The sequence below is a fragment of the Rousettus aegyptiacus genome, unplaced genomic scaffold (genome assembly GCF_014176215.1).
Source record: "Rousettus aegyptiacus isolate mRouAeg1 unplaced genomic scaffold, mRouAeg1.p scaffold_m13_p_6, whole genome shotgun sequence".
Lineage (NCBI taxonomy): Eukaryota > Metazoa > Chordata > Mammalia > Chiroptera > Pteropodidae > Rousettus > Rousettus aegyptiacus.
In genome coordinates, this window is record NW_023416309.1 from 76,086,684 (window position 1) to 76,101,297 (window position 14,614).

Consider the following 14,614-nt stretch of genomic DNA (forward strand, 5'->3'; position numbering starts at 1 on the left):
TAGAGGAACACTGGGAGAGGTGGGAAAGGTAGGGTGGATTATATTTGGAAGCCAAGATGAGGAATTTGGGCTTGATCCTCTAAGGGGTGTAGAACAGAGTAGTATTTCTGAGTTGTAAGACTGTCATCATCAAAGTAGTATTTTAGGAAGATTAACCTGGTAACATCATATAGTTGAAATTATAAAGAGACGAGAGCCAAAGAACTGCTGGATGTTGTTGTAAATAGCCAAGACCGGAACTGATGGAGGAGTGAATTGAGATGATGGCAGTGTATATGGAAAAGAAACATGGTTGTGTGAATATCTATAGAATGAAAGATTTGGCTACAAGGGAGATGGGTGATTGGACTAGATAAGACTTAGTAAAATTTCAAAATAAATTTTAACATTTAAAATAGGTTAAAATCCAGAACTGCCATCTACTGCCTGAATCATTTCTTAAAAAAAGAAAAATTTAATACCAAAAAAATAGGAAGTATTATACTCTGATTGAAGGCCAGCCTTTTAAGTTGAATAGTTATAGGTACTTGTAAAATATAGTTTATTGTCTTTTTTAAATTTTCCTCTTTTTTTTCCCATGGACAAATGAAAACTTTTATTTCTACTGGCTCAGGCTGGGAAGACTGATGTATTTCTTTTAGAGGCAGTTTCTCCAATTCTCCAAGGCTCTTACTCGTTAGTACTCCTTTTACTTATTTGTTTTTTTCCAGCTTTATTGAATTATAGTAAACAGTCTACGGCCATTTCACCCTGAACATGCCTGATCTCGTCTGATCTTGGAAGCTAAGCAGGGTCGGGCCTAGTTAGTACTTGGATGGGAGACCACTGAAGAAGACCAGGTGCTATAGGTGTAAAAAAAAAAGAAAAGAAATATAATACACAATTAGTTTCTCATGTTTATATTGTACAAATCAATGAGTTTTTTTTTTTCAATTATAATTGGTGTACAATAATATACCAGTTTCAGTTGTATAGCATAGTGATCAGAGATCCACTAAAGCGATCACCCCACTAAATCTAGTGCCCTTCTTTCCCCTTACATATTTGTTACAACATTATTACAACCATCTTCCCTGTGCTACACTCTACATCTCCATGTCTATTCTGCAACTATCCATTTGTACCTCTTAATCCCTTTGCCTTTTTTTTCACCATTCCTCTCAAACCCCTCCCATCTAGTAGCCCTAAAATATTCTCTGTATCTACGTGTTTATTTCCGCTTTTATTGTTGATTTTGTTCTTGAGATTCCACATGTACGTGAAATAATGCGATATTTGTCTTTCTCTAGCTGACCCATTTCATTCAGTGCGATACCCTCTAGGTCCATCAAGGCAATATCTTGGTTTCCATCGCCTTCCTTTTAGTATGGGTGTGTCTTTTTGATCTGAAGTGTGTCTCTTGTAGGCAGCATAAGTAGGGGTCTTGTTTACTTATCCATTCATTTACTCTATCTTTTGATTGGAGCACTTAATTCTTTCCCATTTGAGGTACTTGTTGATAGGAATGTAGTTATTACCGCTCTTTATTCCTGTTTTGATACATGACTTTTCTTCTCAAAGAAATTTCTCCAACATTTCCTGTAATACTGACTTGGTGTTGATGAATTCCTTTAGCTTATCTTTGTCTGGGAAGCTCATTATCTGTCCTTCCACTCTAATTGACAGCTTTGCTGGATAAAGCATTCTTGGGTGTAGATCCTGGGTTTTCATCACATTGAATATTTTGTGCCAAGCCCTCCTGCTTTGCAAAGTTTCTTTTGAGAAACTTTGGGTGCTCCCTTGTTGGGAACTAACCGCTTTTCCCTTGCTGCTTTTAAGATTCTCTCTTTGTATCTAATCTTTGGCATTTTAATTATGATGTGTCTCGGTGTGGGCCTCTTTGGGTTCCTCTTTCTTGGAACTCTGTGAGCTTCCTGGGGTTGTATGTCTGTTTCCTTCACCAGGTGAGGGCAGTTTTCCATCATCATTTCTTCAAATAGCTCTTCAACGTCTTATTTTCTCTCAGGCACTCCTATGACACAGATATTTTTACAATAGTGTCCGTAGGCTCCTTAAATTATTCTTGGCTTCTTTTTTCTTGCCCTTCTGCTTGGATGTTCTTGGCTTCCCCATCCTTTATATCGGTGGTTTGATCTTCCTCTTTATCCACTGTTGATTCCCTCTGATAGACTCTGCATCTCAGATCATGTGTTCTTCATTTCTGACTCGTTCCCTTTTATAATTTCCATTTCCGTTTTTATCTCTTTGTTAAAGTTCTCACTGAGTTCATCTACACTTCCCCTCAGTTCATCGAGCATCTTAATAACCAGTGTTTTGAACTCTGCATCTGTTAGATTGCTTGACTCCATTATTCTGGGGTCTCTTTTCTGTTCTCTCATTTGGTTTCTGCTTTTTTGTGTTCCCATTTTGGCTGCGTTTCTGTGTCTGTTTCTGTGTACTAAGCAAAGCTCCTAAGTCTGCCAGTCTCAGAAGTGTGGCTTTATGTAGTTGGTGTCCAGTGGCACAGTTCTGAAAGGGGTTGAGCTGCAGGCCAAGTTTAGCCCCAGCCTGTGCCTCTCCAGAGCCACCTGTTAAGGTTCAATGAGCAATCCACAGATGTTGTGCTTATAGTTGCCTCAAGAAAACACACTAGAAACCGAGGCCAGCTGCTGCACCAGTGTGGAGTCTTGGCACTGCTCAGCAAGTAGCACCTGACTGGATGAGGACACACCTGAATGTGGGTTGGGTGGGGCCAGGAGTTGAAGGAGGCAGAGTTTCAGGGAGTCCTCTGGGTGGAGTGACCTCTGTTATCTAATTTTATGACATCTCGGCTATGGCGGCGCTGTGTTCACACACTAGGAGGAGGGAGGGCTCTACAGAATAGCAATGGACACTGCAGGCACTACTATCCAGAAGTGAGCCTTGCCTCTGGCCCTCACTTCGACAATTCAGTGTCTTCTTGTAAGTCCCTGGTGTTTCCTGCAGAACCGACCCAATGCTGATTTTCTGAGCGACAGGTCCGTCACTGCAAAAGTCCTCTCGCGGACACAGCTTCTTTAAGAGGCTTCTGCCACAGCCCCTACTACAGCCTGGGTCCCACTGAGCCACTGGGACTGGGAAGCCTTGCATCTTTGTCCCCTTCTACCTTCTCCCGTTGCAGGTTGATTAATTGTTTCTCTCCCTAGTTGTGGTGCTTCTGTTTGTCTAGATCCCAGGTGCCTTTCCTTGCCATTTACTCTGTGTTTCTGTCACAACTTTGATTTGGTCACAAGAGGGATAAACAAGGCCTCTATCATCTACACCATTTTTATTTCCCAGCACTTTCTTAATTACTCATCAATTAATTGCATTCATTATACTGTTGTCCTTCTAGGAGATGATGGGAAAGAGACTAGGCTGTTTTCCATTCTGTTCTCTTTTTACCTAGTCAGCTGTGGTATGATCTCATGGCTCCTGTGGGTCTCTCTTCATCTTCTAAACCTTGTTCTTTATCTAAAGAAGATTGACTACACCTGTGTTACCTACGGTGGGGATCGGAGCATTCAGAGGACTGAGCTTTTGAAATGGAGTAACTGAATTGGAAAATCAGTTTCTAAAGCAGATGCTCTTTTACCAATTTTGTTGAAGAATTTAAATAGTATGTTTATGTGCTGCTCAGTAACTGGAGTAACTGAAGTTGGCGTTAAAATTTTAAAGTTGAGAAATGTGGGTGAAATTGCTGCATTTATTTTTACTTAAGTTCAGGAAAAGGGTTTCGTCCCATAAGATAGTTAAAAATTATGATTATATGTAGTTATTTCATTCATTTTTTTAGCAACCAAACTTATAATTTTTTCCTATTAAAGTGTTTGATCGAGAAAGTCTAGCAAGAAGCTCTTTATTTATTCTTTTTGTCCAGAAACAACATTGTAGTACTCATTTTGAAAGGAAATGATCTTTAATTGACTAAAATGAAATGGAAAAAAAATTACTAGTTTCCACATACAGTCCTCATAGACTTATCCAATTTTCCATTTTCGAATTGTATTTTTAAAAAACTATCATTATTAGAAATTATTAGTGAAATCCTTTATTCCTTTTGGTATGTTCAACTACTAAAGAGAAAAAAATTTGACCTGACATTCATGGATAGTTGCAGGAATTCTATAGAGACATTTAGTTTTATAATTTTTATGGGTAAAAGACTTGTGGCTGAAACAGTAAACAGTGAATATTCACTTAAGTTATTAGATTAGTAGTTGATAAGTATTTTAGAGATTAAAGATTGTATGTGCTTTGTAAATAGCCAGCTCTTTGTTTTCATTAAATTTTTAAAACTCTGTGTAGGATGTGATTTGAGACAATTTTATGTTCTGTTTTAAATGGAATATTAATCCCATTACTTCCTATATTGGTTAATAATATTTTACTATGTTAACAGTAGTTTATAATATTTCTAATAATAAGGACCCTATTACTCTTTTAACCTAACATAATTAGTTGCACCTAGGTTGTTAATAGAACTAGAATTGTTGCTATGCTTACATAATTATAAACTATGTTCTAGACAGTGCTTTCGTGAGGTAAAATGTCTGTATCAAGCATTTTATAGAAACAGTATTCTATATGGGTCTCCGTTTAAGTGGATGAGTTAATTCATGTAATAGTTTTTTTTATGTAATAATTTTTGTGTATTTAGTTTCTAAAGGCTTTCCAACCTAAAAATATTTTAAAGGGGAGTATGAAAACAAACAAAAAGTCTAAATACAAGCAGAATGATGATAATTAATGGCTTTGGATTGCTGCCAACATAGCCATATGGGCACATGTTGTGTTAGCTCAGTAGGTCATCCTTAGGTTTTTGTTAATTGCCCACATGCTTTCCTCTGTTAGCATTTGATATTTCAGAGTTAAGCATAAATAACTATTTGGAAAACTCTTTCATGTAATGATATGTCATAAGTATGGAAACGTTTGAAAGAAAGGTTTCTTCTACTGCATTTCTTTCTAAATCGTTGAGTGAAAGATTCCCAATAATAGGTCTGAATGTTTTCTGGTGAGAACAGGAGGCTATATATTGGGTTTCATATACTTGACTAATTTATCAAAGCTAATTACTTCGTCATTTTTCTGTCGAACCTTGCTTGAACGTTGTAATTTCATAGCTGTCATCACAATCTTTAAGCTTTCTGTCTTTCTCCTGATAATTTATCTTCATTCTGCATAAAAACTTTTCTACATTTTATATGAATATTAATCATCCTGTTTAACTTGTAGGTTCACCACTGTAAGAAATCTCATTAGAGATTATTTTTGAAGCAGAACATCCCATGTGAACTAAAGCTGGAATTTAGAAATAGAAAACATGTCTAGCAACATATTGCAAACTCGACCCATAAGAATTCAGTGGTAGCATAGAGAAATAGTTTTGCTGTGATTTTTTTTCTTTAGCACATGCATGTTGATCAATCAATACTTATATATTTGTCAGCTGTGTATTCTAGCCATATCTAGTTATGACTTTTTTGTTTTTGTATTTGTGGATATGTTTTCTTCATCAGTGATCTGAAGATAAAAGTTGCGGACAGGTACATCAATGCTCACAAGTTTGTCCTGGCGGCCCGCAGTGACAGCTGGAGTCTGGCCAGTTTGTCTTCCACCAAGGAGCTGGACCTGTCAGGTGAGCCTCTGAGCAGTTGGAGACTTAAAACTGCCAGCATAAGAAGTCTTGGCAGAAGGTTATGGTGTGCCATTTTGAAATATTTGTGGAACAATGAAAGTAGAATACTTATCAATCGATAGTGACTGTGAACTAGTTAAATAATTATGAATTAGTAAACTTTGTGAATACCTCTGTTTACTACCTGGCTAATAAATAGTAAATGTTTAAATGTGCCTGAACTCTCCTGTTGTAAACAATAAGCATGGTTTGATCCCTGCTGTAAGTTTTACTTTCTAGAGTGATCCTCTGCAGAGCAGTTCTTTTGTGGCTTTGGTAGATCAGGCAGGCATCTACTAATAAAATAGTTGATAATACAGGTATGACATCTTTATTTTTCTTTCTAAAATTTATATTTGAATTGTATTGTGGGAGAGTTCCAAGGAGGTGGTGGCATATATGGACCTGTTCATGTTTAATTGTGTGTTTTGTCCAAAAGTCCTGCTGAAATGCCTGGGTGGGTGTAGGTATGATTGCCTAAATCTGGACTTGCAGCAGCTGAAACTTCCCAAGAAGCCTGTGTGTTATGTAATACCTGGAAGCACTGATACTGCATGGCTGGCCAGCAGTTTGAGGAAAATTGGAAATAGGCTCTTGTAAACAAGTGTATAAATAGTGTAAAAGCTATGTTTTAAATGGTTTAACTCTTTCCACACTAATAGACTTGATCTAATCATATTATGGCTTTCTTGGTATTTCATTCTCAAAATTATTTCATTAATATCACAAATGCTGATGTTGCAAATTTTGAGTGGCAGGCACTTTTCAAGATGTTTGGGATACAGCAGTGAACGGAATTAAATTCCTATTTGCATGGAACTTATATCTTAGAATGATTGACTTTCTAAGCTTCATATTTTCTTTTGAAGTTCTCATGTAATTGGTTATTTCTTAAAATTCAAAACACAACTTTAATTCTTTCGTTATTAGCACATGTTGACAAAGATACAGTAGGCATTATAAAGTATTTAAAGCATTTGGATATATGTTTTATATAAATCATATATCATACCTTGTTCAAAAAAGTAAGAAGTTTTTGCCTGATGCGATGCACTGACAAAGGCACAGTCACTTCTGTAGGATTCTTGACCATAAATGCATAACCTTAATCTGATCATGAGAAAGTAGCAGACAAACCCAAATTGAAGAACAATTCTGCAAAATAACTGGTCTGTGTTATTCAAAGACATTAAGGTCCTGAAAGATAAGACTTAAATTCTTACAGGTTGGAGGAGACTAAGGAGCCATGACAACTAAATGCATTGTGGAATCCTCACTTGGATTCTGGACCATAGAAAGGACATTGGGAAAATTGGCAAAATTTGTAAAGGTCTCTGATCAGTTAATAGTATTGTATCGGTCTTAAATACCTGATTTTGATAATTGTACTATGATTATGAGATGTTAATATTAGAGAAAGAAGGAAGGGTAAAGGTTATGTATAATGGAACTCTACAACTTTCCTGTAAGTCTGAAATTATTTCAAAATAATAAAGAGAAAAGGCATATATTTGTTTTTTTTATTTCTTATTAAGTGTGAAGATATAAACTTCATCAACTGGGAAGAAAATATAACTGTTAGCTCAACATAAGGCCAGGAGGAGAGCCCTTTGTGAAATAAAACAATTTGTTTCCGGCAAAATGATTTGTTTATTGCCTCTCTATAGCACTTTAGCAATAGCAGCTAACACTGTGAGAGGTTCCATTTGATTAGAATGGCTGTTTTGAAGCTAGAATTTCTTGAATGCTTTATCCAGTAAAGATCTTCTGGTTCCCTGGTATAAGAGTTTATGGTGAGCCATTCAGCTTTCCTGGAATGTGTCTTGGGTTCATGCCCAAGAACAGAAAGCATGCTTCTTCCATTCTGGTTAGGAAAGCTGTGCACTAAAGCACCACCTGGGAGATTGCCTTGAGCAGCGACAATAGCATAGGTTCCCAACGCTGTGCTGAGACACACGAAGGTGCTACAGCAAACTCACAGGGGATCTGCATGACATTTTAAGTTTTCAAGAGAAACACAACAATGCTCCACATCTGTTGAATATCATGTGAACTATTATCAGGGTTGTTCAGTTCCAGTATTAGGTCCTGCTACGTTCCTTCTGATGATGTCTGTGGTATTTTAAAAATATGTTATTTGATATTCCTCTCCTGAATGATAGCCTAACTAAACCCTAATGGATAGAAGTGACAACATATTACTTCAGAAATAGGTTCCTGGAAGGCATTGTGACTCTTTTCCTTCCTTCCTTTGGAAGTTAGCTGCTATGTAATGAAGATATTCAAATAGCCTTGTGACCTTCTGCTAATAGCTAAGAACCCCTCTTAGAGATTCAAATTTCTGTTTTCGCAAATGTTGTTATGCTTGATATTGTCCCACAGGTCCCTTAAACTATTCTCATTTAAAAATATATAATTTTTTCTTTTTGCTGTTCCAATTGGTTTTTTCTGCTACCTTGTCTGCCAAATCACTGATTCAATCCTCTGCTTCATCTGATCTGCTGATTTCATCTAATGTATTCTTCATTTCACTTAATTCATTTCTGACTGGTTCTTCATGTTCTTTTCTCTTTGTCGAAGTTCTCACTGAAATCATCTATTTTTTACCTCCTAAGCTCATTGAATAGCCTTACACCCAGTGTTTTGAACTCTGCATCTGGTAAAATGCTGTCTCTATCTTCTTTAGTTCTTTTTCTGGATTTTTGTCCTTTTCTTTTATTTGGGACATGTTTCTTTGTCTCATCATCTTGGCTGCCTCCTTGTGTTTGTTTCTGTGTTTTAGATAGATCTGCTATATGTCCCAGTCTTGGCAGAGTGGCCTTATATAGTAGGTATCTTTTGTTGCCCAGTGACACAGACCTCCCTGTTCACCTGAGCTGGCTGCTCCACGGGTGTCCCTTGTGTGGTTTGTGTGTGCTCTCCTGTTATAGTTGAGCCTTGATTGCTGTTGGCACATCAGTGGGTGGGATTGACCCCTCAGGCTGACTGGCTGCGAAGGTTGGCCATGACTATAGTGGACAAGCTATTGTGTGGAGGCTGACCCCACAGAGCAGGGAAGCCCTACCCTTAAAGCCAGATAATTTAGTTCCTCCCCATATCTCCCTGGTGCTTTTCAAGCTGCTGTCTCATCTCTGAAGTTTAAGGTGAATGTTTGTGAATGAGTCTGAGCTTGGGCCCTTTAGGAGGATGCCTGGCTCTACAGGCATCTCACCTGGACTGTGTCCCTGGTGATTTTTATAGCCAGCTGTTGTGGAAACTCCTTTTCTTGGCACTGGTGCTCCAGGCCATGGGGCTGGGACCCCTCACTCCTCAGTAGGGACTTTCATAGCTGAAATGTCCCTCCTGATTTCTTAACCACCACATGTGGCTGTGGGACCAACCCGTTTCACATCTTCACCCTCTTTTCAGTCTCAATGTGGCTTCTTTATATCTCTAGTTATAGGGGTTTTGTTCAGCTAGCATTCGGGTGGTTCTCAAGGGCTATTGTTCTATAATTTAGTTGTAATTTTGATGTGATTGTGAGAAGAGACCAGCACCATGTTTACCTACTCTTCCATTTTGACCAGAAATCTTAATAATAGCAAATTTTTGTGTAGCATTTACTGGGTGGTAGTATTCCGAGTACTTTATGTGCACTAACTCATTTATCTTTAGAACAACACTTATGAGGTAAGTGTTGTTGTTTATTTTCATTTTATAGATGAGGAAACTGTGAAGCACACAGTATTAAATAACTTATCCAAGGTCACACAACAGTGTTTGAGCTGGGGTTTGAACCCAGGCAGTTCGGTTGCAGAATCCATGCCATTAACCACAATGCTGTGCTGCCTCTCACTTTTGGTTTCTTTTTCTTCCAACTTTATTGAGATATAAAGGGAGTGAAATAAAATACCCACATAAAAAGGTATAATTTAATCAGTTTGACATAATTGTGAAACTATCACCACACGCAATAACATTTAATCTTACAAGTTCCCTCATGTCTCTTTTTAATCTGTTTTTCCATCAACATCCTCAGGCAAACACCAATTTATTTTCACTCATTGTAGATTAGTTTGGATTTTCTGGACTTTTATAAAAATGGAATTATAGAGCACATAGTCTCTTTTTGTCTTATCATTTACTCATCAAAGATTTTGAGATTCATCTAAAATTGCAGATTGTTGTGATTTCAATTGTTTATTCTTTATTATTGTTGAATAGTATTCCATGTATTCATATACCACAGTTTGTTTTTTTCATTTACTCGTTGATGAATTTTTATATTCTTTCTTGTTTTTAGCTGTTAAGAATAAAATTCTATGCTCATTGTATATATGTCTTTATGTAGGCATATGTTTTTGTTTCTCTTGGGTAAGTATTTGGGAGTGATTATTTAACATGAAGAAACTACCAAACTTTTTCAAACTGACATATCACTTTACATTCCCATCAACAGTGTGTATAAGAGTTCCAGTGGCTCCACAATTCACTGGCACTTGGTATGGTCAGATTGTTTTTTGTTTATAATTTTAGCTATTCTAATGGATGTGGAATGTATTGTGGTTTTGTTTTGCATTCCTCTGATGATGAATAATGTTGAGCATTGTTTCATGTGTTATTGACTATTTTAAGAGTCCTGTATATAATCTGGATACAAGTCATTTGTTTCAAAGTGAGCATTCTTGCCTCATTCCTGATCTCAAAGGGGGACCATGACATCTTTAATCAATACAAAAATATTAGTTGGTTTTTCATAGATGTGCTTTATCAATTTGAGTGTTCTTAGTTTTTTAAGATTTATATGGCTTAGTTTTTAATTTTGTCAAACACTTGTTTTGTGTCTACTTAAATGATTGTCGAATTTTTCTCTTGTGCTATTAATATAGTAAATTGCATTGATTTTTTTCAAATGTTAATCTTGCATTTTTAGGATAAACTCTATGTGGTTATTAATATTATCCTTTTGCATATGTTGGATCCTATATGCTAATATTTTGTTAAGGATTTTTCCATCAGTAATCGTGAGGGATATTGGTATGTAATTTTCTTTTTTGTAACGTCTTCGGTCATGTTAAATTTTTCACTTAGGGTTGTGTTGGATTCAAAATGAGTTTGGGAGTGATCCTCATTCTCTGTTTTCTGGAAAAGTTTTGTAAGATTGATGTTATTGTTTCTTTCTTGATTGATAGAATTTATCTCTGAAATCATCTAAGTATGGAGTTTCATTTTGGAGGAGGTTTTTGATAAATGTTTAAGTAGATTTAGGGATGTTCATATTTTTTCTTAGTGTTGGAAAGCTATATTTTTCAGAAATTTGTCCATTTCATCTAATTTGTTGAATTTGCTGGTATAAAGTTGTTCGTAGTTTTCTCTTGTTATTTTTTAGTGTCTGTAGCAGCAGCTCCTTTTTCATTCCTGGTCTTGGTGATTCATGTTTTCTCTTTCTTTCCCGAAGTCTAGTTATAAGTATGTCAATTTTATTGATCTTTTTAATTTTGGCTTTGTTAATTTTAGCTTTTTAAATGTTCTCTATTTGTTTTCTATATTATTGATATCTGTCTGTTCTTCTACTTACTTTGGATTTACTTTACTCTTTATTTTCTAATTTTTTAATGTGGATATTTTATTTTAGATCTTCTTTTCTAGTAAGAGGACTTAAAGCTGTAAGTTCTTCTCAGCACTGCTTTAGCTGCATCCTGTGAATTTTGATATATTTTCATTGTCATGTAATTCAGGATATGTTCTAATTTTCCTTGTCATTTCTTCTTTCACCCAGGAATTATTTTGAAGTATGTTGCTTAATTTCCGGATATTTGGGCTTTTCCTAGATACTTTATTAATCACTGATTTCTAATTTAATTTTGTTTTTGTCAGAGAACACACTATATGATTTTGATCCTTTTAAATTTATTGAGACTTGTTTTATGGCTCAGCATATGGTCTGTCTTGGTGAGTATGTGTACTTGGAAAGAAAATATATTCAGCAGTTGGATGTAGTATTCTTTAAATGTCAGATCAAGGTGTTTGATAATGTTATTCAGACCTTCTATATATTCTTTTTCTTTATGTCTAGTTCTGTCAATTTTTTAAAGGTGGGTATTAACATCTGTAATTTCAGAAGTGTCAAGTTTTCCCTTTTTGTCAGTTTTTGCTTCATATATTTTGGGCCTTCATCCTTATAATGTACACATTTATAATTATCATGATTTCATAATGAATTGTGGCTTTTATCATTTTGACATAATATTTATATCTGGTAATACTTTTTATCTTAAAGTCTTTTATCTAACATTCAATAGTCACTGCAGCCTCGGTATGCTTACTATTTTCATGGTATCTCTTTTCCTGTTTGTTTACTTTCAATATATCTGGCTTTTATATTTGAAGTACATCTCTTATAGGCAGCATATAGTGAGGCCTTGCTTTATCATCTTTTCTTTTTAACTGGAGTGTTTAGATCATTAAATTTAATGTGGTTATTTTGAATGATAAGGCAGCCATTTTATTTGTTTTCTGTTTGTCTCCCCTTTTTTTATTCAGTGTACTCATTTTCTTGCCTTCTTTTGGATAATTTGGATGTTTCGAATTTTACTTAAATTTATCTTTTGACTTTTTGACTATACGTATCTCTTTGTATTATTGTTTTGTGGTTAATCTAGGGCAAAGTTCCTCAACCTCAGCACTATTGATATTTGGGCTAGATAATTCTTTGTTGTGGGAGCTGTCCTGTGCATTGTAGGATATTTAGTAATATCTCTGGAACTTAATGCCAATAGCACTCCCCCAGTTTTGACAACCAGAAATATTTCCAGACATTGCCAGATGTCCCTTGGGAGGCAAAATTGTCATGGTTGAGAACCACTACTCTAGAGATTATGATAAATATATTTTCCCCTAATCTTTTATAGTGTGTTTATAATCTATTTGTGCTATACCATGTAAAATGTAAGAGCCTTGCAACTATGTTAGTCCCTTTAACACCTTCACCACCTACTTTTATGTCATAGTTGTCATAGATATTACATGTACATACCCTGAAAATCCCACTAGTGTTTTAGATTTTGCTCTTAATAGTCATGCATCTTATAGGAAACTTAAGAGAATAAAAAGTCATTTATATTTACTCAGATTATTTCCTTTTCTGTTCTTCATTCTTCAAGATCCAGATTTCTCTCTGGTATCATTTCCCTTCAGCTTGAAGAACTTCCTTTAGCATTTCTTATAGACCAAATCTGCTAGTGACAAAGTCTCTTCCTTCATCTGAATACGTCTTTATTTTGTCTTCATTTCTAAAGGATATTTTCCCTGGATGTAGAAACCTGAATTGAAAATTCTTTTTTTTTTTTAAGCACTTAAAAGATGTTTTTCCACTGTATTCTGGCCTCTAATTTCTGATACGAAATCTGCAGTCACTGGAATCGTTTCCCTATATGTAACGGTCATTTTTCGCTAGTTGCTTTTAAGACCTTTTCTTTATTTTATCTTTTAATTGTGGTAAAATAACATATAACATAAAACTTACCATCTTAAACATTTTTAAGTGTTCAGTTCAGTAGTGTTAAGTATATTCAAATTGTTGTGCATCCAATCTCCAGAACTTTTTTATTTTGTAAAACTGAAACTCTGTACCCATAAACGACAACTCCCATTTCTCCCTGTATGTAGTCCCTGACAGCTAACAATCTACTTTCTGTCTCTATGAGTTTGACAACTTTTAGTACCTCATATAAATGGAATCATACAGTATTTGTCTTTTTGTGACTTGTTCATTTCATTTAACATAATGTCCTCAAGGTTTATCTATGTTGTATATGTCAGAATTTTCTTTCTTTTTAAAGTTGAATAACATTCCTTTGGATCTATATACCATATTTTTATCTATTCATCCACTGATGGACATTTGCATTGCTTCCACATCTTGGCTGTTGTGAGTAATGTTATAAGTATGGGTGTATACATATCTCTTCAGGGTCTCCTTTCAGTTTTTTTAGGTGTATACCCAGAAGTGGAATTGCTGGATCATGTAATAATTCTATTTTTAATTTTTTGAAGAACTGCCATGCTATTTTTCATAGGATTTGCACTATTTTGTGTTTCTGCTGGCAGTGCACAGAGTTCCAGTTTGTCCACATCCTTACCAACACTTGCTACTTCCTGGGTTGGACTTTTTTTTTTTTTGACAATGGGTGTTCTAGTGGATGTGAGATAATGAAGATATGTTCTTTGTGTTTAATTTGCAGCAGTTTTATTATGATGTGTCTAGATATGATTTTGTTTTTCACTGGAGTTCTTTGATCTTGAATCTAAAAACTCATCTCTGTCACCACATTTGGATAGTTCTTGACCATCATTTCTTCAAATGTTTTTCTTCCTTGATCTATTTCTTCTCTCCTTCTGAGACTCCATTGACGTTTTTACTAAACCTTTTGTTAGTATCCCACAAGTTTCCTTGAGGTTCGTTTTTCCTCCCAGTCTTTTAAAACTCTCTGTTCTATCTTTCTCTTGATCTATCTTTCAAGTTTACTGACTTTTTCTTCTGCCATTTTCATTCTGCTGTTTAGCCCATTGTGTGAGTTTTTATTATGTATATTATAGTTTTTATTTCTATAATTTCCATTTGTTTTTATAGCTTATATGCTGAAAAGTCATATCTTTTCATTTGAAGTGTGTTTTTTTAATCTTCTGGAGCATCATTACAGTAGATGCTTTCAGATCTTTGATAAACCTGTATCTGGGTCATCTTGGGGTTAGAATATGTCGATTTTCTTTTCCCTTGAGAAATGGTCATTTTTCTTTCTTTTTTTTTCTTTTTTACTATTATCAAATGGTTTTGGATTGTATCCTGGACATTGTGATTGTTATATGTATACTCTGAGTCCTGTATAATCCTCTGGAAAACATTGAATTCCTTAGGCTCAGACTGCAAGTTCTATTTCACTTTCTGTGGATAGTGGT

The 14,614-nt window shown here is 35.4% G+C and overlaps 1 protein-coding gene and 1 pseudogene across 7 annotated transcripts in view; both read left to right on the forward strand.

Annotated features, from left to right (window-relative positions):
- The window catches only part of ANKFY1 (ankyrin repeat and FYVE domain containing 1), an 80,133-nt gene that overhangs the window by 22,615 nt on the left and 42,904 nt on the right, over positions 1–14,614 (forward strand). For all 7 annotated transcript variants that reach the window (XM_016138818.2, XM_016138813.2, XM_036222206.1 and 4 more), the window contains one exon: positions 5,520–5,638. Coding sequence is in view for 6 of the 7 variants with exons in the window: in XM_016138813.2 (XP_015994299.1) it covers positions 5,520–5,638 (119 nt within the window). In the remaining variant the exon portion in view is untranslated. The remainder of the gene's footprint in view (positions 1–5,519; positions 5,639–14,614) is intronic.
- On the forward strand, positions 733–851 carry LOC118604752 (annotated as a pseudogene).